At 37.9% G+C, this 27772-nt stretch overlaps 1 protein-coding gene across 1 annotated transcript in view; it reads right to left on the reverse strand.

Moving 5' to 3' along the window:
* b4galt2 (UDP-Gal:betaGlcNAc beta 1,4- galactosyltransferase, polypeptide 2) overlaps positions 1–27772 on the reverse strand; it is a 126634-nt gene that overhangs the window by 34554 nt on the left and 64308 nt on the right. Inside the window, exon 3 of the mRNA XM_069194045.1 lies at positions 18217–18452. Within this exon, the coding sequence (XP_069050146.1) occupies positions 18217–18452 (236 nt within the window). The remainder of the gene's footprint in view (positions 1–18216; positions 18453–27772) is intronic.

A 27772-nucleotide genomic window follows, 5' to 3' on the forward strand; every position in this document is an offset into this window, starting at 1 on the left:
TTACCCTCTAGTGGCTACGAAGACGGATTAAAGATGTCAGTCATTCTGAGTGATCGCTCTCAAAGTTGTCAGCAATGCTCTCTGAGTTTATCAGCGCTGAACAGACTAACCTTATCAGCAGCTCTGGCTATCAGTGCCAGTCCAGTTGAGGCTATCGAGATAAAACTAAACTGCAGGTCAGACTGACAACTGAGCTGTGTATGTGTCTAACAGATTACCTATCAAAGGTCTTTGGCACAACACCCTACATCATCCCCGTCTGGCTGGCTTGTAATGTTGTGGGCTGGTCAAAATATACTAGTGGAACATGGTTTTAAATTACATTTTTATATGCTCTTACAGTAGATGCACTTTCTGATCTATCACACAAACAGCAGAAATCGCCCACCAGTTGTTCTTATTTGTTGTTGAATTATGCTCTAATAGATTAGATCGTGTTTGATGAAGACAAGACTATTCTTCTCCATGACAATGCAGGAGAATTGTCCTTTGATAACTTGCTCTTCTCCAAAAATGATTATGGAGATAAAACTGGAAGGGATGAAATGTTATTTCAGGGAACCATCCTGGGCTGATGAGATGTCTAATCAGGTGAGTTTCAAATGTTTCTGAAAAGTGAGTCAAAAATAAAACATACAGTAAGTACACTATCCCTTACAAAGCTTTTGCAATGTCTCTCTTAACAACATCTCATTTATTGAGCGGATACTTTTATCCAATTGCACCCACTTATACAGCTGGGTGTTTTACAAGAATAATTCAGATGAAGTACCTTGCTCAAAGCAACAACGGTATCGTTTCACCTGGGATTTGAACTCACAGCCTTCCAGTTCCAGAACGCTAACCACTACTTAATGAACATACAGTAGGCAAAAAGTCACCCTCATGCTTCTCCAATGGTTTTGTCAGGAGTCGCACCATAACGTCTAGTAATTAGGTCTTGAGCCTGTGAACTAAAGGATGACGTCTAACTGCTTTCTTCCCAGCAGCAGGGATCACACAGGCTTCACAATAACCCCATTAGGGTTTAAAGGACTGGCAGGCAGGTAAGTTGCTTTTCTGTAAGCTTGACTAAATCTCTCACTGAAATTATTTCACTAATAGGTCTGAAGACCATATCAATTGGCTTTAAGGCTTTAGGGGAGACTTGTATAGTGCCAGGCAAACTAATTCATCCTAATCACAGATGACTATTGAGGCACTGAGTATCTGCTACAGATAACTTTAAAAACATTTATTTGGCTTCAGCTCTATACAGATATTCAGTAACAGCAGATTTATTTTAGCCTCCTACCTAATAGAAATGAAAAAGGGACATTTAGGTGAAAGGCCAAATGGGATGATTTAGATACTAAAAACACACACTTACATACTGTATGCAAGTTGGCATCCTTACTTATTGCTTTATTTTCCAAAACAAATTTGTTTTCATACTGTACACTTCTTGTTTTTCCCTTCTCCTGTCTCCTGTGTTAATGGTTATTCTGCCTGGAGCATTAGTACAGCTGTGTATTAATCCTCCTCCTTATTTTTAATCCTAGAGGTTCGTTCATCAGCAGGGCTCAGACTTGTTAATTCAGTACCAAAATTAAAGGAATGGCAGCTAACAAACCAACAATAGCAGTAGCTTCACTGCAGAAATCTACTGCACAACTTTTTTCAAGGAGGTTTTTTCCCCACAGTTACTGTACATATTAAAGAAATGGGAAAATTACAATATTGTTTTGTTAAAAGCTGACATTTAATTGAACAGACATGCTACAGGTACAATAATTATGTTGATTAACAATTGTGATCGACAGGACTAATTAACAGGGACTCTACTGTGATAGTAGTAGGCTGGTAGCGTAGGAAGATCCATGATCTAAAACATACATGCAGTGTTTTTTTTCTGTACTCAGTACATTACTTTAAAAATAGACTTTTTCAAGGGAATGTACACACCAATGCATTTAATGTCTGGAAGAGACATTTGCTCATTTGGAATTTCCTGGTGTGGCAAAAGAGTGAAACAGTTCAACATCTGGCTCCTTGATGTCCACCACTCATTCACTTTCCCCCCACCTTTCTGTGGCTCAGTCACAGTCCTGGTCAGGAGACAAGTGTGGTAACAGAGATTGATAGAAAATGGCCAAGCACAGTTCGTAGGGAAGACAGCATTGGCTGTACCAAGTTCAGCTATAACACTGGAGAACGCACAGCTGTCAGTACTTGCAAAATCTGGAGGTTGCTAGAACACATCTGTGTCAAAGGTATTCCATTAATGGATAAACCATTTAATTAACCAATTAACCATCAGTTTAATATCACAAGCAGTAGGAAGCTGTTACATCAGGTATGGTAAAATGTAGTAGATACACTTACATATTATGAGTTATGCAAAAGAACCAATAGAGAACACACAGCTACCAGCAGCGTTATGCCTTGTGTATTTGCCAAGTTCCCTTTGGCCAAGGATCATGTTATATTGAGATAAATGGAGCACCTGCTTTACAATAACACTAACTGAAGCTTCTCTTACCTCTGTGTCAGATCACATTACTGCCCGCTGTGCTGCACAGACAGAAAAGTTCTCTGTTGCTAAATGTGGTTCACTGAACTTGTTCACCTGTGATGATATTAGTACTTTGATTCCAGTAAATCAAAGAAGTACAGACAGATCAACCCATTGAACAACTTCAGACACAGGATCAAAAGTACGACACAGGGTCACAATTAAAAACAAAAGACTGTGTGCTTCTTCAAAAAGTGGTAGGAACTACTGTAATTAGATTCACTTAGCTACTAAACTACCAAGTGAACAAGATGTCTTGAATGGCCTGTTCGCATTTGCAAAATTTCTAATGGTCCAAAATTTTACCTTTAAATTTGTTTGACTAAAAAATGTTCACTCTCAATCAAAGCTCTTGGAGCAGGAATAAAATACAATTGGTTATTTTTTGTCATTTTTATTTACACTCCACAAAAATGTCTGCTTTGTTTAAAGTGCTTTCCCAGAGAGGATTTTTATAGCTTTAATAAACCATTCTGTCAAATGTATGTCTGTGTCCGTCTCTTTGTGAAAAATAAGTCTTTAATTTCACTTTTTTTTTCAGTAATACCTAGGCTTTTTCTGCTATCCACCTACATATTGTTTGCAACTTCTTAAACACATCCTCTTCCTTATACAGTACACTATACAGTAAACACGCAAACCTTCAATCAGATTACAAACATATATGACAGCCATCACAATGATTCATATCCTTGTGGAACTGTAATTAAATGCATACATAAATCAAAATTCTTCATGTTCTAAAAAGCATGAAAATGTGTTCTGAATATATCAATACCACAAACATAAGAAAAATTACATATATGTCTAAAGCAAGTATTCAAATTCTCTTTTACACCATAGTTACTTTGAACATAAACACTATAAACTTAATTTTGTCATGTTTTTGGTAATAAGGTAATTTTAGAAAGCATTCAATGTTTGCAAAACCTTTTAGAAGTCACACTGATTATTAATAGTTGGTATTAAAGAATCTTGCACACATGAGGAAAACTCAGAGATTGTCCAAAGAGCTAAGGTAAAATATTATTGTCCTCAACACTTGTGATGTTTTTCATCCATAAGCTTTATCACCAAGATCCATCGTCAAGATACTCAAGACTAATGAGGTGGATACTATCTCTCCAGAACAAGACAGCAAAAGTTTTATGTACAGCAAGTGCGAGGTCAAAAAAAGTGGTTTGGAAAGATCACTCACAACAATGAGCAACATTGGGCATATAAAAATAACTGGCAAACCAAGACGGAGAATTGACATGGTCCTCATGAACTTGCCGTTTGCTGCTTGAGTGAGTTCCATGGTAACATACTGTATGGGTGAAGAAGAAATGAATTTGCCCAACAACGAATATTTCCCATGTACTGTATGTGCTCCCACTGTGCAGCAGAGCACACCTCCGTATAGTGCAAGAGGTGGCTAGGTGATTTGATTTATTCATCAACTGACTGAAAAGCAGAATGGATCTACTATAACACCAGTGTAAAATCTCAGAAAAGAACTGTTACAATTTTCATACTACCAACTCCAGAACACCCACTTCCCGTTCAATGAATACTTTTACATACAAATGGAAAATGGCCAAACACTTCCCAACCAATTACAGTAAAACTACAGTATAAATAAGATTAAAATATAATATCAATCAAATTACAGAAAATGATAAAACTATTTTTATATGCCAACCCAATTTGGAATTTCCCGATGGTGCCCTTTTCAAGTCTTAGCACAAAGCGATGGACTCTGAGAACTATCTACAACTGTTATCACAAATTGGGTGGGTACATCATAGAATAACTGCTGTTACAAAATAGTAATTAAAGCCTGATATTTTAAGTTAATAATTCTGTCCCAAAAGCACACCGACTTCAGTCTGTGGGTGTCTTTTTTACTAGTTCAGCAGACATAGTCCTCTGGGCTAAATTTATCAATACTAAAAACATTTTAACATACAAGCATGTCAAAGTCAAGTTTTAAATGGGTTGACTTTACATTATTGACAATATTAAACTTATCTTGTATTATTTACGCGTTTGCCTTAAGAACATGCATAACATAGCTAGTTTGCTCAGTAATTGATTCCACCTGAAATGTGTCAATTGCTGGTCTTTGGGGGAAAAAAAATCCAAGCAGACATTAAAAGGACCTTTGCAGTGTTTAATTTAACTTGGGTCAGATCTATAATTACACTGCTATGGATCTTGACCTCAATTTTATACTGCTTAAAAGGTCAAGCATTATTGAGAAAACACATTTCCCACTGCTACACAGCAGATAGCAAGAATGACTGTGCCTGGGCACACTGTGGAGAGCTCAGTAGAAGCCACTGCCTTTGTTAAAATGGTTGAGCTCTAATTCTTTATATTTTAAAAAGTTCTGTCTAAAATATGCCTACATGATAAATGCATAAAAGTTCAGTTTAGATTTGTACTAGGGTAGATTGTAAAAAAATATGTGTATCCAATCATAAATTATCTTTAGTTCAGCTGGTAAAGGCATCACCAACTTTTTTGACAGGACAACGTGTGACCGATTTTCAGCATTTCTAATGGTTGTCCTGCAAAAGACAATGGAATAAGCCATTTAGAACATTTTGTGTCATCGCTATTGGCTGAAAACAGCTGCCACAACAATTCTTCTGTCTTCTCTGCTGTAGTGGCTGGGTTTACATTCACAGAGTTAGAAACCAAGTAAACACCACAAAATCTGAAAAAAGCTACAATCTCCGTCTCAAAAACAAAAACTGCTATGACATTTTATTTCCATCTGCTTCTACTGATGAGGCAGAAATACATATTTTTATTTTTCTGTCAAAAGAAATAGAGGTCCCCTAAGTAGCTCAACCAGCAAAGGTGCTCTTCCAAGTGCAGTTTAAACTGCATGGTAGTTGGTCTGAGTCTGGGTTATTTTACAACTGACAGGGACCCCCAACTGCTGACACGCAAATAACTGGCCCAGTTGTATAGTGGGGTTTGTCCATTGGGCTCTCTCAGCTCTTTGAGACACAGCCCCTTCATGTGGCCCTCCAGGGTGGTGCTGTCCATGAGGAACATCTCCTCTCTTCCAATCAGTGCTAATGCCCTGCTGCCTGTCCCATGTTAAAAGTCAAGTGGATCAAAGGTGAACTGATGCGAAATGTACATTTGCTCATTGACGTCTCCCTCATGTGTGGCTACAGGGCTTGCACCTGAGACCCAAGAACTGAAAAGCACGCAACTGCCTCTTCTAAACTCAGCCGCTTTAACAGAAATAATTACAGATTCTGAAAAGTTAAAAGACATATTGACTCACCTTTTCCTTCACTGAGGATTTTCTGAGGAATGTATTTCATCAGAAAAGAAAGCTCTCTCTTGACATGGGCATGATAGTATCACATAGACATCAAAAAGCCCTTTATGCAAATGAGAAAGGTCTCTTACCTGCTTAACAGCCAAATAATGAATAAAGCTACAACACAGAATTGTCCCAAATGTGCTACAAGTAAGAAAATTGCATACTTAAGCTCCAACATGTATTTCTAAAATATTTAATCTGCTGTGCTTTTCTGTAGGGACTGTTTACAAATCCCATTAAGAGGAAAAGTAATCAATTCAACGCAAGCAGAGATGTGCTTCTTCAAGAGAGGAAGTTCCATCTACAAACCACACAAATAATATCGTAGTTAAATACCTTTCGTGTAAGCATTTCAAATGACAAATATGATCTCGTTATGAAGGCCACAGACTGACAAGACATCTTGAGACCTCTTTTTTCACTAACATTCAACATGCCGGGAGAGGACTCCACTTTTTTGAATGTTCACAACTTGGGAACTGTTCACAAAATGAGAAAAAATGTTTCATTGTTTTCTACAGTATCTGCTTAGTAAAGTCAATGTGCATGTAAAATTCAGTAACCCAGATCTGCCTTGGTTAGTGATTTTACACAGATCACAGAACAAAGACAGATGTTTAGTTTTTTACTGTACTGTGTACTGTTGAGATTTGTTGCATCATTTATTTATTTTTTGGTACTTAATGCTGCATGCATATACAGTACTGTACTTGCATTTTAAATATTTTTAATTTATAATGTAATAAATTATGTTTTTGGAGTGGATAAGCACATCTTCAACTGGTACACACTGCTCTGATTTTGCACTGGCAGTTAATTGCTACAGATTCTCTGCAGCTCAAGCAGAAGCAAAGGCAGTCAATAGTACTAACCGTGCCTAAGAATAATGCTGAGATTAAACTGAAAACCGTCCTTTTAAGTTCTTAATGAAGCTTGCAACAAGTGGTTCTGAGCAAGAAATTTGTCCTTTTTCAATTGGCTTTCTGAGAAGCTACCTTTAACCCTTTGGTTGTGAATAATGCATCCCTGGGCTTGTCTTTGTAAAATGTGTCCTTTCAGGAGGACAGACTCACTGCAGAGTCAGAGCAGAAGGCTCTGTGCACTTCCTACATGACAAATGTCCTTGGAGTTAACTTGAAACTACAAGTCTTAATCAGCCCCATTAGCTTATATATCCAATTAACCAACTTCCTCAAAAGCTAATTATATGTTCAGGATACACTTGGAATAACTAATGCATGAAAACTCTCATTAATTGAAGGATTTAAAAATGTAATTAGAAATTAAGTTATTTATTCAAAAATAATTTGGAATTTTCATCCCTTTCAATCCGACATATTTTAGGCTTTATCAGACATCAATCAATCTTCCGTTCCTTACTCAGGTAGCTGATACAGCTACAGTAGTCAATGGAGAAAACTGGAAAATATGTACAGTAGATACTGTACGTGGCACAATCACCCTAACAGTGGCACACGGTTCAAAATTGAACACACTTTTGCAAAAATAAAATGTTTTCACATTGCATAAACCAACCTGTGAAGACAGGCACAAGAGGGACTAGAAAAAAATATTTGTGTGGTTTCAAGAAATAACAACCCTTTTCCTTGCAAGGGCAAGACTTTCCTTTTGTACTTTATAAAAAGAGTATTCTTTAAAATTCCTCTCTGCTTGCAAAGACAGACGTGTCCTTGCACCAAGGAAAATGCTATACTGTATAGTAGAGTAAAACTCAATGCATTATTGTGTGTATTCCAAAAGAGACAGCAAGTATCAGAAGAGAAGTGGCTACAGTACGTTTTAATTAGTCAACTAATTTTAAAATTAAGAAATGTATTTAAAACAAAGCTAACTGCTCCAGCCAGCAGCCATATCACCCTGCAACTCACAACTGGTAATCCACTGAAGCTCAGCAGGTATGAGCCTGGTCTGTACCTGGATGCAAGAGTTCCTGGGAAAAACTAAGCTTGCTGCTGGAAGAGGTGTTAGTGGGGCCAGTAGGGAGTGCTCACCCTACGGTCTGTATGGGTCCTAATGCCCCAGCACAGTGATGGGGACACTACAGTATACCGTAAAAATGTGGTGTCCTTTGGATGAGATGTAAAACCAAGATCCTGACTGTAGTCATTAGAAATCCCAGGGTGTTTTTTTGATAAGGGTAGGGGTGTTACCCTGGCATCCTGGCCAAATTTCCCATTGGCCCTAAGCAATCATGGCCTCCTAATAATCCCCATCTGTGAATTGGCTTCATCACTCTGTTCTCCTCCCCACTGATAGCTGATGTGTGGTGAACGTTCTGGTGCACTATGGCTGCCGTCGCATCATCCAGGTGAGGCTGGACACTGGTGGTGGTGGAGGGGAGTCCCCATTACCTGTAAAGTGCTTTCAGTTGTGTGTCCAGAAAAGCGCTATAGAAGTGCAAGCAATTATTATTACTACTATTAACTTCTGATTTACAAGACTGAATTTCATCTGGATGTGCCTCTAGGTGGCTAAAGCTTCAATTCCTAACAAATATCCCTGCTTACCAATCTTAGAGGGATTCCTATCATTGCTAATGGACTAAGCACTATTATTTGACATAATACTTTACAGAAAACTGAAATGTTTTATTCTGACTTGAAAGAGAACACTACATCATACTAACTAATGTGTTTCATTATATTTCATTATGCCGGTACAATACAATAATCATAATCTCCAAAGGAAATCATTGAAAGCTGGCAATGCATCTTTTAGAAATGACAAGAAACTGGGACCACATTCCAGCATTTTTCCTTCCTGTAAATACACAAGCTGTTTTTCGGTGGTGTTCTATAGTCTCACAATGTTCCCCAGTCTGTTACCTGCCTTTGTAGGTGTTTTTGTGACAGATAAACCTGCTGTTACACGTACTGTAAGTCGGCAGAATAGACAATGGTATAAGCACAGCACTCTTTTATATTAAACTCAAAAGCAGTGGTGTCACGTTTAGCATTCAAATGTAACATGTCCTATCTTCCAGACCCATTCTTCTCTGCTTCTTAAAATGCAATGCATCTAAGCGTTTCTTATAAAAACATTCATTGCTAGTACATGTGTAAGTTAATTTGCTTGCTGGAGTGTGGTAGTCGTGAAATGTATTCAGTGCTTTACGTCAGGGCTGTTGTCAGATTGTCAATGGATCCTGCTTCACTCCCCATTACTCTCTGACATTAATACTCATCAGATAAGCCTTCTGCTTCTCGGAGATGCTACTAGAATAGAGATGAGACAAAGGTTATACATGTAAAGAACAATGATTGCACAGTGAGACTTGAGTGAATAAGTGGCTTAGAGAGTTAGGTTTCAGTGGAAAAAAGGTCACAGTGCCTGTTATTATAGATGTCACTAGTACTGTACCTTGTCATCTGCTCTAGGGTTGTACAAAGCGAAGCATGTCTCCACTTCAACTACTGAGCCTAGGTGAAGAAATTTCTGTCACTTTTAAGTGAAACATCATTGTGCTTCTGCATAAAAAATCCTTTAAAAAACTCAACTTTAGAATTCCTCAGCTTTAGAAACCAAAAGTAGAAAAAAAAGAAAGTCAAAACTTTTCTTTATGGGACAGAACCATCTTAAATGGTTTGTACTGTTATGGTTTCTGGGTTTAATAAAAATAACGAAAAATGCTGCGCATTATTTATACTAATACAATATATCCGTAGGTTAAAATAAAGGGAGTTTAAAATGAAAAGGGACTTTTTTTTTGCACTTTTCATGGCTGTATTTTGACACAGCTTTGATCCAGTCAGTGCTAGTTATTTTCTCTCTGGCTTTCTAAGGCAACAGTTTTACTCCATTTCAGTACAGTTGCAGTTAACACGTGCCCTCTGGGACATGCCTGTCTTGAAGGAAGAAGCAAGTATATTTAAAACCTTCATAAGATTTTTTCTGACACAGACGATAGGAAAGGAGAGGGAACCAAAAGAGACATGCAATTTTCCAATGGGAAATATCAACAGGAACAGTCTGCTGCTGCAATGGAAATGTAGACAACATCCAAATGCAGGTTTAGGGTTACATTGCAAGTATATTAATGGAGAAAGCACAGCTTAGTTTTCATACTCCCATTAAATTATATTCTAATGTAAATCTAATACAGGAGACATTTTATTACACATCACATTTGTACTTAATGGCTTGAAAGACAATTCCTTTCTTCTCCAATAAAGTCTACAGTAATTCTTCTGTTAGTTTTACAGTGTCCCTCTTGGGATTTTTACAGAGATCAATTAATATACATACATATCTTTGCCATTCGAGTAACAGTGGCTAATGTTTCTTTTAAGACTTAACTGTTGGGTTTATCGGTACAAAGAATCTTAGCCCAACCTTTAAAAGCACAACTGGTACATTACTAAATTCCAAGTCAATGGATCAAACTAGCAGCTGATTTCTAGTAACAGTCCCCATGCTACTTTCTCACATCTAATTGGTACTGTATACAGATTTCAATTGAGGTCTCAAGTAAACTGACTTAACACTTTAAATTCACCAAACCTATTCTTACTGTATGGATCTTCTTTAAAGTCCACTATGTACCACTACGTACAATGCATATCATGGTACCTGTGTGTGCAGAGACAGACATACAGGCTTGATACCTGCCTCTAGATTTTTTCAAGTACATTGAATGCTGCATGAACTGTTGGGTGAAACAATAAATAGTCACATAAAGAAATATTGAGAAACAGCCTCTTTTACGTATTAAAACTTACTGGATTTCAACTCCCCTACAACACACAGAGTGCACTTTGAATCCGTACCCTAAACATAGTATACATTTAAATGCACAATATTGTAAGGTCATTCACAGTAAATGTACAGGCAAAGTCTGAAGACTGTCAAGGTAGTGTTCTGGAAATACTTTTAAATCAAGTCGCAAGGTATTTCTCAACTGATTTATTTCCAGCAGAGGAAATGTAATAAGTCAGTGACCACGATGGAAGTGATGAGATCTTTCTCTTAGAACGGTGCCTTAATGGCACACTGGCCCATCTGATTATTTGGTGGTGAAAAAACTAAGGTGTTCACTCAAAAGCAAGAAGAAGGGTAGACAAGGACGGTACTTTGAGTTGGCTATAGTACAGTGTAACTCTTTCTGTATCTGGACTGATCCATTACCTAGCACAGGCCACAAGAGGGGTGACATATCATAAAAAGCCAATAAATCGATTTAGCAGATTAAGTAAAAAAAAGGAAAAAAGGACATAAAAAACAGGTGCCGTCCTTCGGATGAGACGTAAAACCGAGGTCCTGACTCTCTGTGGTCATTAAAAATCCCAGGGCATTTCTCGAAAAGAATAGGGGTGTAACCCCGGCATCCTGGCCAAATTTCCCATTGGCCCTTACCAATCATGGCCTCCTAATAATCCCCATCTATGAATTGGCTTCATTACTCTCTGCTCTCCTCCCCACTAATAGCTGATGTGTGGTGAGCGTTCTGGCGTACTATGGCTGCCGTCGCATCATCCAGGTGGGGCTGCACATTGGTGGTGGTGGAGGGGAGACCCCATTACCTGTAAAGCGCTTTGAGTGGGGTGTCCAGAAAAGCGCTATATAAGTGTAAGCAATTATTAATTATTATTATAAAAGAAAGTGTGGGATCAGAGCTTGGGGATTCATATTGTGAAGGAAGCCAATTGGCTTGATTCGCTGCAAACAGAACACTGTCTTGAAGGGACTAGACTGGTCAGAATGATATCCCAACATACAGTAGATGCAGCCCTGTTCATTGATATTCAATCATCGATTAAATTGGGGATTTAGAAAAACATTAAGAAAGCCCACGAAGCATCTCTTTAAGAGATAAGTCAGACATTGCAAGGTACCTATACTATCCCTATCCCTGCATGAAACTATTTACTCTTGATTTTATCCAATAATCTACATGTAAATTGTGTAATTGTGAATTTTATATATCTATCCACCACTTGGATGATTCACCATTGTCCCTAGAAAAAGCAATGTTTTACAGTAAGGATAATCGTTGTGAGCAGGGAAGAACTAAATTCCAGTGGCAGGACATTACAATCATATTGTATAAACACAAAGACCCCAATACAAACTGTTTAACCATAGGTTTAATTTTGCATAAACTATCCAACCAATATAATAACAGCAACAGTGATACAATTTGTCCTCCCGTTTCTGATTTGGATGCACTTATCAAAGATAGGCACAGCTAACGTATACTGTAATATATCATAAGGAGATTCTAAGTCGGCAGAGAACTTTACAATTTCCAAGTGTTATTACGAAATTCATTAAGAAAACGGTGAGCTTTAACAATTCTTTAACCACATCAGTATGCTATTTACATTAATGTGACTGCTATAATGTTATTTATCTTGTACTTAATAACAACTGTTGGCAGACAAAAATCAAATGACATTAATAAGGAAAAGTGAAGGGCAGGAAATGAAATCTGTAGACAAATAATGACATTTTCACACATTTTACTGACATTTGTCAATGTCACGTAAACGGAACCATGTTTTTTTTCTCATTTAAATGGAAAATAAGCCAATTTCAGAACATGGTTCACACTGCTTGAATGCTAAACACAATGAAAAAAAAATATCATTGTGCTACTATACAAGAACCATGAAAACAAAGCAGTTATATTAAGTCATATTTCTAATCATTAAGAAATTTGCCAATAAATCATCAAGCTATGGAAAACAAAAATACAAAATCAGTGATTTAAAGCAGGGCTAAATTGAAATGTCGAACCATCAACAAACCTAACAAGACCAGTTCTCCTTCCATGTTAATAAATGTCACCCACTGTTTTCTTAATAGCTGTCATTTGGGAATGTAAATGCTATGGTGTTATTGAGCCAGACACCATGCCAGAATTAGACAAGGAGCTCCAGAAATGTCACAGCAAAACAGAACTGCAATCACTTAGCTCTAATATCTGATTTATTGATCTGTGCTAGATGTCTCAAAATTGTAAAGGCAACATAAAAAGCAAATGTTCATCTTCAGCTTGGAAATGAGAAGATGTTGCAATTTTGAAGTTGAATTATATAGCAAAGACAGGAATGCTAAATTAGAAAACCAATAGGTTACATGTTTCCATAAATTTACAGCAAATTTCAAATCTACTACAGACTTACTCAGATGTGGTTTCCCAGCATTGAAGGTTTAAAGTGCAAACAAAAACTGTGAAAGTGCTAATGGAGATTTGTTCTGGACAGCAAGAAAGCAGTCCATTATGTGCTAAATAATGGATTGTAAGGTAAGTGTCAAAAGGCGAAGCTCTGGGCACTTAAATAACAAGTGTGATGATTTTTACTTCACCAAATTTATTTTGTTTTCTTTTTTTTTTTTTAATAAAAAATGAAGCAAATTTTGTTATTTTGACTTTCTAGTATTGGGTGTGTGAGAAAAGAAGAAGAAGGTTTGTCCGTCCTTTTTATGTCAAGAATTAAGAAATGAGTCTCCCAAAAACATGCTTGTTTTTTTTTTTAGGATGAGTAGTACACCTAGCCTGTGCTATGACATTAGTCACCTGTAACCAGAATTCTCCAAGTGGCAGTGCTCAACTATCTCACTGCTGCTGGAGGTGTGGTGGGCCAGATTTGAACTGGTATCCCTGACATTCTGTCAAAAAACAACTTCTGTGACTGCCAGGCTGCTTGAAAGATTACAGTGGTGTCTGTGAGAGATTAACACACCTTCCATCAGTGCTCATCATCCTATGGGCAATGTTGGATCTGCAGTACAGTTTTTTGGAAGAATGTATATAGCATAGCATAGTCCTCATCATCCACGTTTCCATGATTATTGAACAAGGAAAATGTGGATTTAGGGGATATAAAGATTTACTGGATCAAATTAAGGCTGACCTACTATAATATCGCCTGACAGATTAGGCAAACGGTGGAGCTCGCTTAACTGTTTTGCACAGGAGTGAACTTGCAGATTTCTTGTGAGTGAAAAAGCAATCAAACTATCACAGAACTGAGACAGAAAAATCTATATTTTTATTTCATACCACATTTCTGCCATATCCCGAAGTGGTGTTGCTCAGTACGAGAAATACAGAAATGATTTAAAAATATTTTCAGTACACCACATTCAGATGCGCTGTTCTCTTCCACTGCTGGTGCTCTCTCCTACGACAGCAAAAGGTTTTTTTCTGAATCACCAGCTTCACATTTGTCTTTAACAATTCAAGATCATTACAGTAAGTTGTTAATTAGTACATTTGTCAAAAATGCAACACTGAGGAATGCAGCTAAACATGTGCCCTTCATAAGAAACACACCTGTCCTTGGTATTGTGCCCAGTGAATATTCTCATAAGAATATGTGCTCATCCAGAAGGCTTCTTCCTGCCTAAGGACTCCTGGCACTTTAAGGACAGACGTTTTGCTGTGGGATAGGGCTTTCAATTTTTCCTTTGTGTGGTTTTCTCTAAACCAAGGTCATATTTAAAAATGAAAAAATACATTCTGAAAACACCTATGAATGCTTTCTTTTAGGACTTCCAACTGTGACTATAAGAACACTTCACTAAATTCTAAACCTATATAATGAAGCCATCTAATCTTTGCAGAAATGTGATTAAAATACCTTGGAGAAAACACAAAAAAAGGTTAGGACGACAGCAGAAGACATTCCTTCTCAGAATAGTTTGTAAAACAAATGTGTGTGGGAGTAAAAGATTGTTTAAAACAATCAAGCATATTTCACATGTAACTATAATATCACTTGACAGATCATATGGACTCAATGTGGGTAGATCAGTTATAAGTTAGAGATGTAGTAAAAAAAAACAAATCATACTAACAGATACCCACAAACATAACTTAAACACTTTGAACTACTAATGTTAGTAGTTCAAAGTACACAGACTTTAAAATTATTACCTCAGCTGAAAGTTGAAATTTATGCTCTCATAAAGAGTTAATCCATGTAAATGTAAATTCAGTCTAAAACTTTTTCTTTTAAATAGTGTACTGCTTTGAATATTACTTTTTTGCCAAGAGCTTTGATCTCTTCTGTGCTGGAAATGAAGAATGTAATATTAATGGTCATCAGAGGAAAAATGACGGTAATAGACAATAGACTTGAAAATTATTCGCTTTTGTACTCAATCCATTTTTTCTTTTCTTTTTCAAAAAAGCTTTGAATTGACTTGAAAAAGAATTACATGGAATCTCCCTGGATTGGAAAGTTAAATATTTTTTCACTACCACTGAGAAATCAATGTGCAAAGAAATGAAAATGCTTTCCAAGTAACATTTTAAATGGCAGTCTTTCATATGCTGATGGATTTACAGAGACGGAAAGGTGCTGATCTGACAGTAGTATTGAAGACTGAGATCCTTTGTGTGATCACAGAAGAGGTTTGGCATATTGAGCTACAATGGGGCTTCCTCGTTCCACAGTTTCTCATTGTGGGTCATCTGCTCTGGTAGGATTGTTTGGAAAACGCAGCAGAGAGAAAACAGTAGTTCTACTAGAATTTTGACAATAGGAAATTTAATAGAGATGGGAAATCTGAGCCTATTACTTTGGAGAAAAAAAACTGGACAGCATTTCCAACTTTATTTGCATGCAGAGTTAACAAGTAAGCAGTATTTGTCTCAAATTTGAAAGCAATATTTCTATTAGATTAAAAGCCATGTATTGACTAACCTGCCTGTTTACAATGTCATAGGGCCGCAACGTCATTGGATGTCTGTTGCCTTATTCTGAATCGGAAAACATGGTCCTGGGCATACCTGGAAATCTTGTCTATTTTCTGAAGTCAACTGGAGATTTTACAAGTTACCGTGTACATTTTACTTTTGAAATGCACTCATCAAAACTGATTCTTTCTAAACCTGAAATACGAAAATAGCATTGCAGTTCCCCTTTAAATAACAGGTTTTTGTGCACCATCTTCGATGAACATAAAACTAATCAAGAACTAAAAACAAAAAGCCGTTTTTCTATCCAGGCTCTTCTAAAGCAGACAATCAAAGATCAAGTCAAAAGACAGTGGTTTGACATACTGTAAGAGGACACCATGACCTGACAACAATGCGGAGAATCACTACAGTGGAACTATAATGGAAGTATCCAAACCAATATACAGTATGCTGTTTTCTGGAACATGGTTTAACCTGACATTTTACCAGCTGCAGTTTGCCCAGAGAAACTTAACTCATTTATAAATCAATGAGGCAGGTTTATTTATATATTTAACCCTTTACCAAGAGGTGAAAATAGTCCAGTTACTGGACAGATGAAATGCATTATTAATTCACTTTGCCAGCCCTAATTCCCTGACAAGACTTTGTAGAATATTCTTTAGAGACATCTTCCTGTAGCTTAATGGATTCTCCTAAGCATTAGGACCAGGTCTGCGTGGGGTCATGTGGAATACAGAGAAGTGCTGGACCATTTCAGATGGAAGCCGCATGTCATTATGTGACCCACAACTGGAGAGGGAGGCTAGAGATGGCTATGGCTTGACTTCACTGTCTGTGGAAAACGCCTAAGGGAGTAGTACCCAGTGGATGGGATCAGCATAAGCATTTGGAAAGCCTGGTAAATCCAGATTTCAAGCAGAATCAGCAAGCTTTGCGGATCAACTTCATTCACCTTTGTCCCCATGGCAAAGTGCAGTAACACAGAAAATCCTTTCCACTGGAGCCAGCAGATTTATACAGCAGATAACAGTCTGCCATGTTGATGACCAAGTTATCTTCTGGCGAAAAGAAACATGTCATTCTCCACTCATAAAGAGACAATGGCAATCAATTATATTGCGCAGGAAGTTTGATCATGGTGATCAACTTTTTATTTTTTTTTACAGGAATTGAGCACATACCTGGAACATTAAAATTCTCACTGATGCTTATTTGAAATAAAAAAAAACGCTCTCTAAAAAGTCTCACCTGTCAGAAGCAGCTGGAACTCAAAGCAGCTAGCATAGTGAAATGCATCTAATGAAAAATCAGGACTTTGAAACTAATAAAATCACAATATTATCAAACATGATTTAACTAAAATGGATTAAAAATGAGGTTTCCAATGATCCCAATAAAAAAAATGCAATAAATGTCAGGAATTTGCGGTCTCAGAACTCGAGGCTGAAAGACCATGGGTATAACTTACAGTATCTTTGCTAGCATGAGATACCGAAACCATCAAAATCATTTGATGAGATTGTTTAATCACAATTAATTACAATATTCACTTTATATCTAACACAAGATAAAAAAATGGATTTCCAAAAAGCATTTTTTATCAAATAAATAAAACCCACATTATCCTACTGGTCTCATTTATCAGATACATTAGGCTGATATATTTGGGAAAATCTGATCTGTGTCGCAAAGTATTGATGAGGTTGGTTTGCTAAGCAAGAAGCCTTTAGCACTGTGTAATCTTTATGTGTCTAAAGTATAATAAAGTGAGTAGGTAGGTAAGGTGAGATGGTTTTAGCTCAGTTTTATATGTGGGTGAAACTTGCAATGGCCCGTGCGGCCAGCTCTGTTCAGGTGACTTCTTAGAGGTTAAGAAAGGATTTGCCTTAAAACCAAAGACGAAATAAGATTCACACAAACCATAAAACCTGCAAGTGCATAATTATGTAGCTTTAATGGGCATAGTTAATGACAGTGAAGTGGAAATTTCAGATAACAACAGCTATCCTAAAATGCAGCTATAAAAGCCAAAGCTTAACTTTGAAAAACAGCCACTTCAAAACACAACCAAAACAGTGGAAAAGACTTGTAGGAAGAGGCAGATCTGTCAACAATAGAAGGACTGAAAACTACTTGAGAGCTGATTATCAGCATCAAGGTTTTTGCAGGGAAGTATAGATGCCAGAAAGAGACTGATTTATGTGGAGGACTTACTCTTCTAAATAATGTTATTTTTATGGATTTCTGCATAAAATGCTCAATCTTAAATTAGAAGCAATGGTAATATATATGAATCACATTTCATACCTAGAATGACTGCATGGATAAAAAAATACCCCCTTATTATTATGATCTATAATCGGAAGACTTTTTAAATCAAGTCTGCAGCAATGCAATTTTGCAACTTAATATGTGACCCTGTTCAGAGAGAGCAGAGGTTAGTGTTTCTGTTGGCAAACTGGGCTAATTACTAAAGCAGAGCCATTTCAATTCCACCTTGAAGCCTGACAGCTTAATTTATAAACCACACTGCTCTTTTCTTACGAGCCAAAAAGGAACAAAAATATAAAAAAAATATATTTTTAGTCTAAACTCACTGGAAGTGGCAGAGCGATAGTTATGAAGGCCTGTCCCGCCACGTGTGAAGAGAACACTCACCTGGTTGATGATATAAATCCCATAGTCGATCTTCTGCCGGCGAAGAATGGGGTGGAGGTAGTGCAGCCAGTACTTCAGGTGGTGGTCTCTGTGTCGAAAAGGGATGATGATAGCTACCTTCTGCTTGGCTCTACAATCAGGAGGGGTGTACTTCCCTCCTTCGGTCACATTGGGGTTCTCCTTCTGCACTCTCTCCAGCGTCATGGCAGAGCTGAACTCAATTAGCAAGCGTCCAACTAAACAGGCCAAGAAAAGAGGGAACAGTAGGTGAGTAATATTGTTTAGACTGCACATCTAAAACATTGGTTTGAATGACAAAGCAGAGACATCTCTCTGGAAAACCTTAACACTCTGGCCCTCTCCCAGTGTCTTAAATGGGGCTCTGAACACTGGGAGACTGTGCTTTCTGCTCTGTTGCTGCCAGCACATCTCCTTTTCGCAGTCTCTAAGCCCACACTGAATCTTGCAAGTCAGTCGACAGTTTCAAATCCTGTCTTACAACTTGCATTCATATTCTACCTTTTAACCCATTTACTGAATTAACTGTTTTATTGTGGAGTGCCTCGAGATGTACTGTATAGTGAAAGACACTATATACTGTAACATAAAGATAGTAAATAAAATAATAGTAATTACTATAGAGTACCATTTGTTTTATATTACTATTTTATACACTAGGCTAACAATGAGTAAGCATTACAAAATGGACAGAGTGCTCAAATTTCTCAGCTCCTACATAGACATCATAGCAGAATGATGCATAAAAGCATGAAAAAGTGTACTGTATTATGCTTTTCCCACTCAATCCAATGACAAGACACTACCAGACAATAACTCATAGGACCCGGAAACACTGATGCATTATAAACATATTAACCATATCACAGCTAACACAGTACAGGTTTACTGCTGACTTTCACTCTACAGCGAAACCGAATGTAAAATGATAGAAGAGTTTGTCCGGACACCTGTCGTGTGATTAGTTTAGCTGAAAAGCTGAGGCATCCCGAACCTGGGCAAGATTTGTACAGTTTCTGTCTGGGTGATAAAATGGACATGGCCAGTTTACCTCGACTTTTCTGCTGCGTGGCACGGCCCGTTAGTTCCATTGCTTTTACAGCAAGAGCCACCAGAGGGAGTCTTGTTACAGTTCCCTCTCGTAGTGATAATTGCTTGATCTCTATGGAATTTCAAACTGAATTTATGCACTACGAGATGGTGCTCACCGGAAAACGTGCTTTGCATAGCTCATCATACCGAGTGATATAATGCGAATGATTTAGATAACAAAAAAAACAAACGCCTGCTCATTTGTTTAATTTCTACCTCATGAACACCTGGAAAAATGTGTCCATTCAGTCTTTCATTTATGCTCCCAACCTTTGCTGACTCTACGGAATTGTCTACAGTCAATGACATGAAGTATAGTAAGAGAACGTATAAAGTTCAGGCAGTTTCACCTATGCTCTCCTGTGAAGTGCTCATTAAGAGACCAATTAATATTTAGAAAATTAAAGAAGAATAATAATTCATTGTTTTGGACGTTTTGCTTACGCATGCCTAATTAGACATATTCTGTTAGGATGCCTAACTCGGAAGCTAACCACAATATGAATATGCAGTAGGCAGTAACAGGCAAGTTAGAAAGTCAGCAGCTTTATAAAATCATGTTTAAGGGACAAAAACTTAATGATTACGCGTCAGCACTTTATAACACTTACTCAGCAATTCAAAATGTGTCCAGTCAATCAACAGAACATTTAAAGTGCAAGGGATTAGCTTGAAATTTCTTAAAATTCAGAATCAACTATTTTAGGCGATTTTATTTAAATTGGCAGTTATTTAAAACATGCCATCACCGAACTGCACTACTACAATGATTAATGAATGCATTTAAGTCAGATAAAACATCTCCAGCATTCATCTACTTCTAAGCTTAAAATTAAATAAAGAGATTAAATTAGCATTCTGAACAATAATTGTGTTCCAATACAGCCATCAGTCTAATCAAAATTACAGGTGCAATGTCACAATCAAGCAGAAAATGGTAGGTGTTGTATTTCAATGTCATAAAAATTTGAAAGTAAAGAGGTGAAAAATTAGCTTTTTATGTCTCAGATTAGAATACCCATAAAAAATAAAACATTCACATATATACACTGAAAAAAAGGAAACACCAAGATCTTTGTGCAGAATTTTCAGATAATTATTTGCTCCTAATTAATATTTCTCTTCTTTTTTCTCCTTCTAAATTCAGTGCATTTCGCCTAACAATCCTATAAAACAGAACAATTTGCATATATTAGGGGAATTGTGTTCTCCTGGGAAAGATTCCTGTGTTTCTGCTGCAAGCACAACACATTTGTCTAAGAAATCCTTTAACTTCTAAGGCATCTATATAAATATCTGTAGTTATGCTACTGTAAAAATTACAACCTTGGAGAGGTGAGTTAGTATTGTAACAGATGAATTACATTTCATATATTCAGTAGGGTGATTAATATTAAAACCATACCTTACAAGATCATAACGAAGCATTTAAAGTTGGCCTGATTGTTCCTATAAAGTGCCTTGTACAGCCTATCACCCTTATTAGGAATAAGCGTATTTCTGGTAATAAGTGCATGAGTAATTGTAAATCTACTCTATGAAATGGTAGCATGGCATGAGATGTTGTTTCATGAATGCTAAAACCTGTTCATCCTTCTTCAGATCCACAATAGAGACCACGCCTGTTAAGCAATACCTATCTGAGTTAAAGCATCAAACTATGAGATATCAAGCTCTGATTATTTGGCCAGGAGTGAGAGCCAAGCAACACAGATCAGCAAACAGGCCCACTTGTGGAGTCCTCACTGCATAAACATATCCAGACTGCACCAACAAACAAGGCTACTTATGCACAGATATGCAGATGGCGCTCCAGCATGTCTTGTGATGAGCTACTGTGTGTCCTACTATTTGCACGCAAAAATAATAATTTATTTTTGTTTGGAAAGAAGACTATGGCCAGACCCCTAAAATCTTTAAGGGCATCAATGTTTACCCTCTGGACATCTTTTGAATCAACATTGAAACAAGCCAGAAGATGCCAATAAAAAATGAAAGAGAATAATTATTTGCAACCCAAGGGATCCCAAATCTCTTTACACACAGGAGGGGAACAAATTCACCCATCACTGGTACAGCACCCATCTGAGGGATGTAGAGCAATTACTATGCATCAGAAGCACTAACCACCCAGCAGATCATGTAGAGAAGTGAGAAACTGCTTCACCAACTGATTTAGGTAGGAACTTTATGAAGGCCAGACAATACTAGTCCAGAGTGTAGTGTAGCCAGGAAAACAAGGTTAACAAGCATACTCTTACAATTACAATTGTTACAATTGTTAACAAGCATACTTAATTACAATTAATGCCATGAAATGGAGCAGTCTGGCCATTGGACTAAAATCTTATATGGAGGAGAGCACCTCCTTCAGGACATTGTGCCTGGTTAGCATACTGGGGTACTGGTTTGGAAATTTTTGGTTCAGAGGAATAAACACCCTGGCTTTTGAAGTCAGTACCATAGTTTCATGGCTGACACATGGCTGAATGAGATCCTTTGATCAATCAGCTACTAAACACCACATGAGCTACTGTAGATAGGCCTCTCAAACTTGATGTTCTTATGAGGGGCTGACACACGAGTTCCTTGAATGGCTTTAAGCGATGACTGACAGAAGAGTGTTTTTAATCTTCTTTTCAAATGGGCCTGGGTAAAAACACATTTCTGTATATATATATAATTTCTCACTTTCTGAAAAGCCATCACTAGTGCCCAGCAACCTCTGCTTCTGATCTAACAGCAGTTTAGGCTTTAACTCAGCATAATCTGGTTAGAACAAGAAACCGAGGTCTAACATTCTTCAGATATTCCTCTAACATTACAGTGGAATTACATCAATCTTTTATCCAATCTGTTTATGCTATTTTAAGAGATGCTTCAAGGAGCAAATGGGGTCACACTTCTGATGCAATCACAGACCTCCATACCAGAAAGGGCACCAATATATTCTACCGCCCAATTAAACAGACATTTTCTTTCTTTCAATCACATCTAATTCAGGTTGCCGTGGTGCTGTTTTTTTTTTTAAAGGTCTCTTTGAAGTCAACAAACTACAAAGGCAGACAGGATTGAGCAGATTTTAATTAGCACTTTATATAAGAATACAACCATCCCAACTGAAGCAATCTAAAAGCACTTCATACCCTTTAGTATTAATTTCATAAGATACTGAGCAGCTCTGTTTTGTTGTTCTTTTTCCCCTTCTTTCTTGAGAAAATTACATCTATGTTGCTTTGCTGAAAAAGTCATGAAATACAGCCACAAGACCCTGGAGAGTAATTCCAACACACGTTCCCACTTAATCTCACAGATAGCACCTAGACACAAGTTCTGCCTCCTGTAGCTTTAAATAGAGTGTGTGATGAGTGTGTCACAGATTCCAGAGCCTCACAGAGAGAAGAGGCCCCAAACAGATAGTACTCACACAATGCTATCTGGCGAACTGCCTTACTCTGGCCCGTCAGGCATCATATAATGAGGGGAAAAGAAATATGACCTCACATACTGTATAATGATTCTGCTGAGATTACTGCGCTCAGAGCAGCACTGAAACGTGTTACACGGCAACTTATAAGAGGCAATCGTCTATTTGCTGTTTCACATGGTCCATAAGGAGCCCATACATTATACACAATCCATTCTCGCTAACTCCTTATGAAGTTATACTCATAAATACATACAAATGCACACTCGTTGTTTGCTTGAGATTAGCTTCCCCAAAGATTGCATGTCATAGTTTCAGCATAACAATGTGAACAGTGCTTGGCAGAAAATGGATCCTGCAAAGAAAGCCATTCAAATCACTTCCACATTCAGAAAACATAGGTTATAGTGAGTTAGGAGAGGGATTTCTAATAATCTTGTACTAAATTCAATCACCAAAGCTTTTTATATCTGTTTGCAAAGCAGATATTTCAAATACTAGTGACTAGTGGGCGGAGCGGTGGCTCTGTGGCTAAAGATCTGCGCCTGTGGCTGTAAAGTTGCCGGTTCAAAACCTGGGGCCGGCAGAGGAATCCTACTCCGTTGGGCTCCTGAGCAAGGCCCTTAACTCCGACGGCTCCAGGGGCGCTGTACAATGGCTGACCCTGCGCTCTGACCCCAAGCTTCTCTCCCTGTCTGTGTGTCTGTGTCTCATGGAGAGCAAGCTGGGGTATGCGAAAAGACAAATTCCTAATGCAAGAAATTGTATATGGCTAATAAAGTGATCTTAAATGCGCAGTGTGTATGATACATCATCAGTTTTGGGATTAGGTTTTCATGGACACCACAAAACCCCTTCCTCAGACTAATTAATAGAGCCTATTGGAGAATGGAAAGCTGGAAGTGGTGGATTGTGTCTGTGAAGTCTTGACTATACAGGAACTTTTAACTTAGAATGGAACAGTGTGAACATGTTCCAGAATGGCTATCAGGGTGTCTGCTGGAGCTGGTCCTTTCATTGTATATCGTTAAAATACTGTAGATGACTTTTTAACAGTAAATGTGCCTCACTGCAGCTCGGATCTGCTCACCAGTAGGTTCCTAATGAGTGTTACAAATAAGGAAAGGTAAGTAATTTTACATGCCAGCCCATTGTTATCTAAGTTGCGCCTAATTGGGTGACTCTTCAGGCAACCAAATTCAGTGATCAAAAGTATTTCATGCAAAAACGTACAATGTGAGAGCATTCTGATGTTTTTCTGCAAAAAAAACCTCAAGGCAGCAACATCTTGCAGGCTGACCTCATAAGATCTCAGACGTTCTGCAAGGCTGGACTCGATCAGTACCAAGTGAGATAGGAAACTTCCATGGAGAAGCAAGTGGCATAGGTAGACCACATGGTGATGCTCTTGGCCCTGGACCAGAATTACCAAACCAATAATTCAGTATAATAACAGGGAATACTCTGCTGTAGGAGGTTGGATCCTTAGGATGAGATATTAAAACTGAGGTCCTGACACCTCGGTCATTACAGTTCCTGTGCAACGTATTGGTGTCTATAACACTTGTGTCCCAGCTAAGTTCCATTCTATGCTTGTACTATCTACAGTAGCTTCCCTAAGGTTAATTTCCCTAACTTTAATTCAATTGGTGAAGCAATTTCTCGTCCTCCTCCTGATCGTCTGTATAGGGGGGTTGATGGCTCAGAATAGCTTCTGTATCACCCAACAGGGGGCTGCAGATCATTGGTAGATATAGGTAGTGCCCTCCTATATACATGTATGAAGCACTTTTAGAGCTTTTGGGATGAAAAGCACTCAGCAACACTTTTATTGACATGCTCACAATCTTTAAAAATAACCAGAGCTAGTAGACAAAGTAGGTCAAAGAAGGACTTACTAAGGTGGGGCATTTTCAACACTGCCCACTGTCCTGCCCATTCAAGACCATTTTCTAGCATCAAACTGTCTGTAGTAAATTCACTTTACATTAATAATCTCATCCTTATCATCCAGCAATCTCTAATTTGAACTTGTTTGAAGATAATTAGCTTTTCATTATTTTGTCTTTAATGAGTCACATCTGCTAAGACACACAAAGCTAGTTTGCCTAGTATTTATGATGTTTTCACATTTCCTTTTGGGCTCTGTATTACCTTCTTTTTTTACATAGATGTTTCTCCCCGAGTTAATTTGGTGAAACTCCCTTCTTGGATAGGGAAGTTGCTAACTATGGCGAAAACTGTTGGAGATCAAAGTCAGTACAGTCCCCAGGCAATAGTGCACAATCTACTGTACATGCTAACCTTTCTGCAGCTCACAATGTGAGAAGATATATGTACAGTAGCATGTCAATGCATACTTGACCCATCGTGTCATAATTTCTTCTGGGTTAAAGGGAAAAGCAAGTAATCACTACAATTCTGGCAATAATTCATTCTAGTCAACTGTGGTAGCTCAAACGATATAAACTGAGTTCTAACAGTAATAAAATAATGTGGAAAGTGGATGATTAAATGACTGCAAGATTTTATTTTTCATTAATATCCTAACCACTTGTAACATCAATTTGGTTTGTTGAGTGGTTATCTAGGGCTTAATTCAGCAACGGGAACTTCTACATGAAAGACTTAATGCAAAAACACAAAAGGTCATTAAATCTAGTGTGATTTACATTGCTCTGCCTGGTTGCGATGATGATGTTCTTCACTGTGGAAAGTACATTTGCTGCTTTTGAAAATGTAAGATAACAAGCTTCTTTTAAGAGGTGAAATAAAGCCGGGATCTGCCGTACACACTCCTTCCACACTCAGAAAACAGACAACACAGAAGATATTAGAAGAGAAATAGTAGATAAGCAAAGAGACCCAATGTGAGTGATAGCTCTTGGTGGCACTGAAGGGTGATAAATAATAAAATGAAATGAATTTTAAACCACATGGTATTAGGCAGTGTATCTGGTTCAGCAGCTAGATAACAGATGGAAGGGGCATGCAGCACAGCACTGGCCAGGAACAGTTATGATTTCTTGGAATTGGAGATAACAAAACCTATGATCAATGTGTTTGTGCATTTCAGCACACGTTGATTAGGTGGCTCAAGTCAGACTGGCATATGCACTGCCAAAACCATGCCCAGAGCAAGGCTTTCATACACAAATCCAGAAACAGAAAAGCTGATGCATTATTGGCACTGAAGTGCACAGAGGGGCAATGCTGTCAGCTGTCATTAGGGATTGTTTGCATATGTACAGAATTCCACTCTCTTTCGTTCACCCTGACAATATAATTCAGTCAGGGCAGAGTAAAAGCTTATCTAAGAGCCCTTTCAAACATGTTACACAGTGCTTGCATTGCAACAATGTACACTGTTTCTGGATTCCTGCCTTCAAAACCTGCCTGCCGTTTTCTGTATTTTCAGCCTGTCCTGTACCTTCATGCAGATACTATGCATAATACAACAGGGATCCAAGTATGAAAAAAACTTAAAGTGAGAAGACAGGATTTTCCCGTTTAACAGCGTAATTCAAGTTCTTTACAGAGATGGACTATAAAGAAGGGGAAATGTGAATATTAAGGTACAGTATCTAACCATGTGACATGGTAGGAAATAAACCAGTTTTCTTCATTTCAAAATTAAGCAGCCTTGAACCAATTCAATTTTATACCCCAAATGGTGACTGAACAAAAACAAAATGTTAGCAGGGGAACATTAACAGTTAGCAGAACCATTATATACGTACAGAGTAATAACATCTCATCCATACACAGTGATATGTTAATAGAGACAGAATTAGTAAATTGATGGAAAACATGGGACTATTGAACTCATCAAAGCCACTTGTTGACATAAGGTTAATCAGCTTCAACAACATGGCTGGGCAGCTTTGTCTACACTTCTGCAAATACGTCTGTAAAGCTACGCCTGAAGTTCTCAGCTCTAAATACATTTCCACATACATTAGTTTCCATGTCCTCTGATTTCTATTGATTCTTGCATACTTGAATGAGTCCTCCTTGTAATCTTCTCTGCGGACTCTCTGTTGAAGACTAAAGAGATTGAGCTCCATTGCCCTAAGCCCTGGAATGTACAGCTTCTCTGGAAGCCGCAATATCTTCCTTGTATCTTGGTGACCAAATCGACACACAGTATTCTGTCATCAGCCAGGTACCTGGACAGGTTTGTGCACAATGCTGAATTTGGTCTTTTTTAAAGTTCCTTAAAACTCATGTTGTCTCGAACCATCCTTAGATATTTCTACTGGTGCTGGTCTAAAGGCTTCTCAGTGTCCATTGAAGGAACACAAGAGCAAGTGTCCATAGCTGCTTGTATAACACATAGGAGGTAGCAAATACATTATCAGACAGGAGAAGCCCCTCTCCGACTGTGGTGTAGTAATTTGGTTATACGGGCTTCTAACCAGAATGATAGCACCTGATGTCCACATCACTGATGTTTTTTGTTGTTGTTGTTGTTGATTTGTGTGTGACAGTTCAAAAGGGATGCACATGACGATGATGACCACACAACCTGATGTCAACGCAAATCAGAGACATGCAACAATACTGTAGCTTATATAAAGTGTGAGGTTTCTTAAGGTTTTTACAGGGAGATAACCACAGTCTTAACATTCCTCTCAAAAGAACGTCACAATGGCAGTAGGCATCACTTCAAAGCAAACAGGACCTAATTGGTCCCGAAATGTCAGACAGAATTCCAGAGGGATGCCATCAATGCCAGGAGATTCATTGACAGCATGTTCAGGACAGCCTCCTTTAGATCAGACAAGGACAAATCTAGTTCAGTCACCGCTGCAGAAGAAAGGCTAGGCAGATCTAAATGTATCAACAGAGTAAAACTCCTACAAATTCCCTGATAGAAATGTATCCAAATGGCATAATTCATAATTACTTTTCCTTTGAATGCTGAATCTTCATATATTGTATATATTTTTCATTTCACAAACCTACGTTTTCCATTTTTCTAGAAGTGAAAAAAACTATTGTTATCATTTGAGTTAT

This window comes from Lepisosteus oculatus, chromosome 9, assembly GCF_040954835.1.
Source record: "Lepisosteus oculatus isolate fLepOcu1 chromosome 9, fLepOcu1.hap2, whole genome shotgun sequence".
Classification (NCBI taxonomy): Eukaryota; Metazoa; Chordata; class Actinopteri; order Semionotiformes; family Lepisosteidae; genus Lepisosteus; species Lepisosteus oculatus.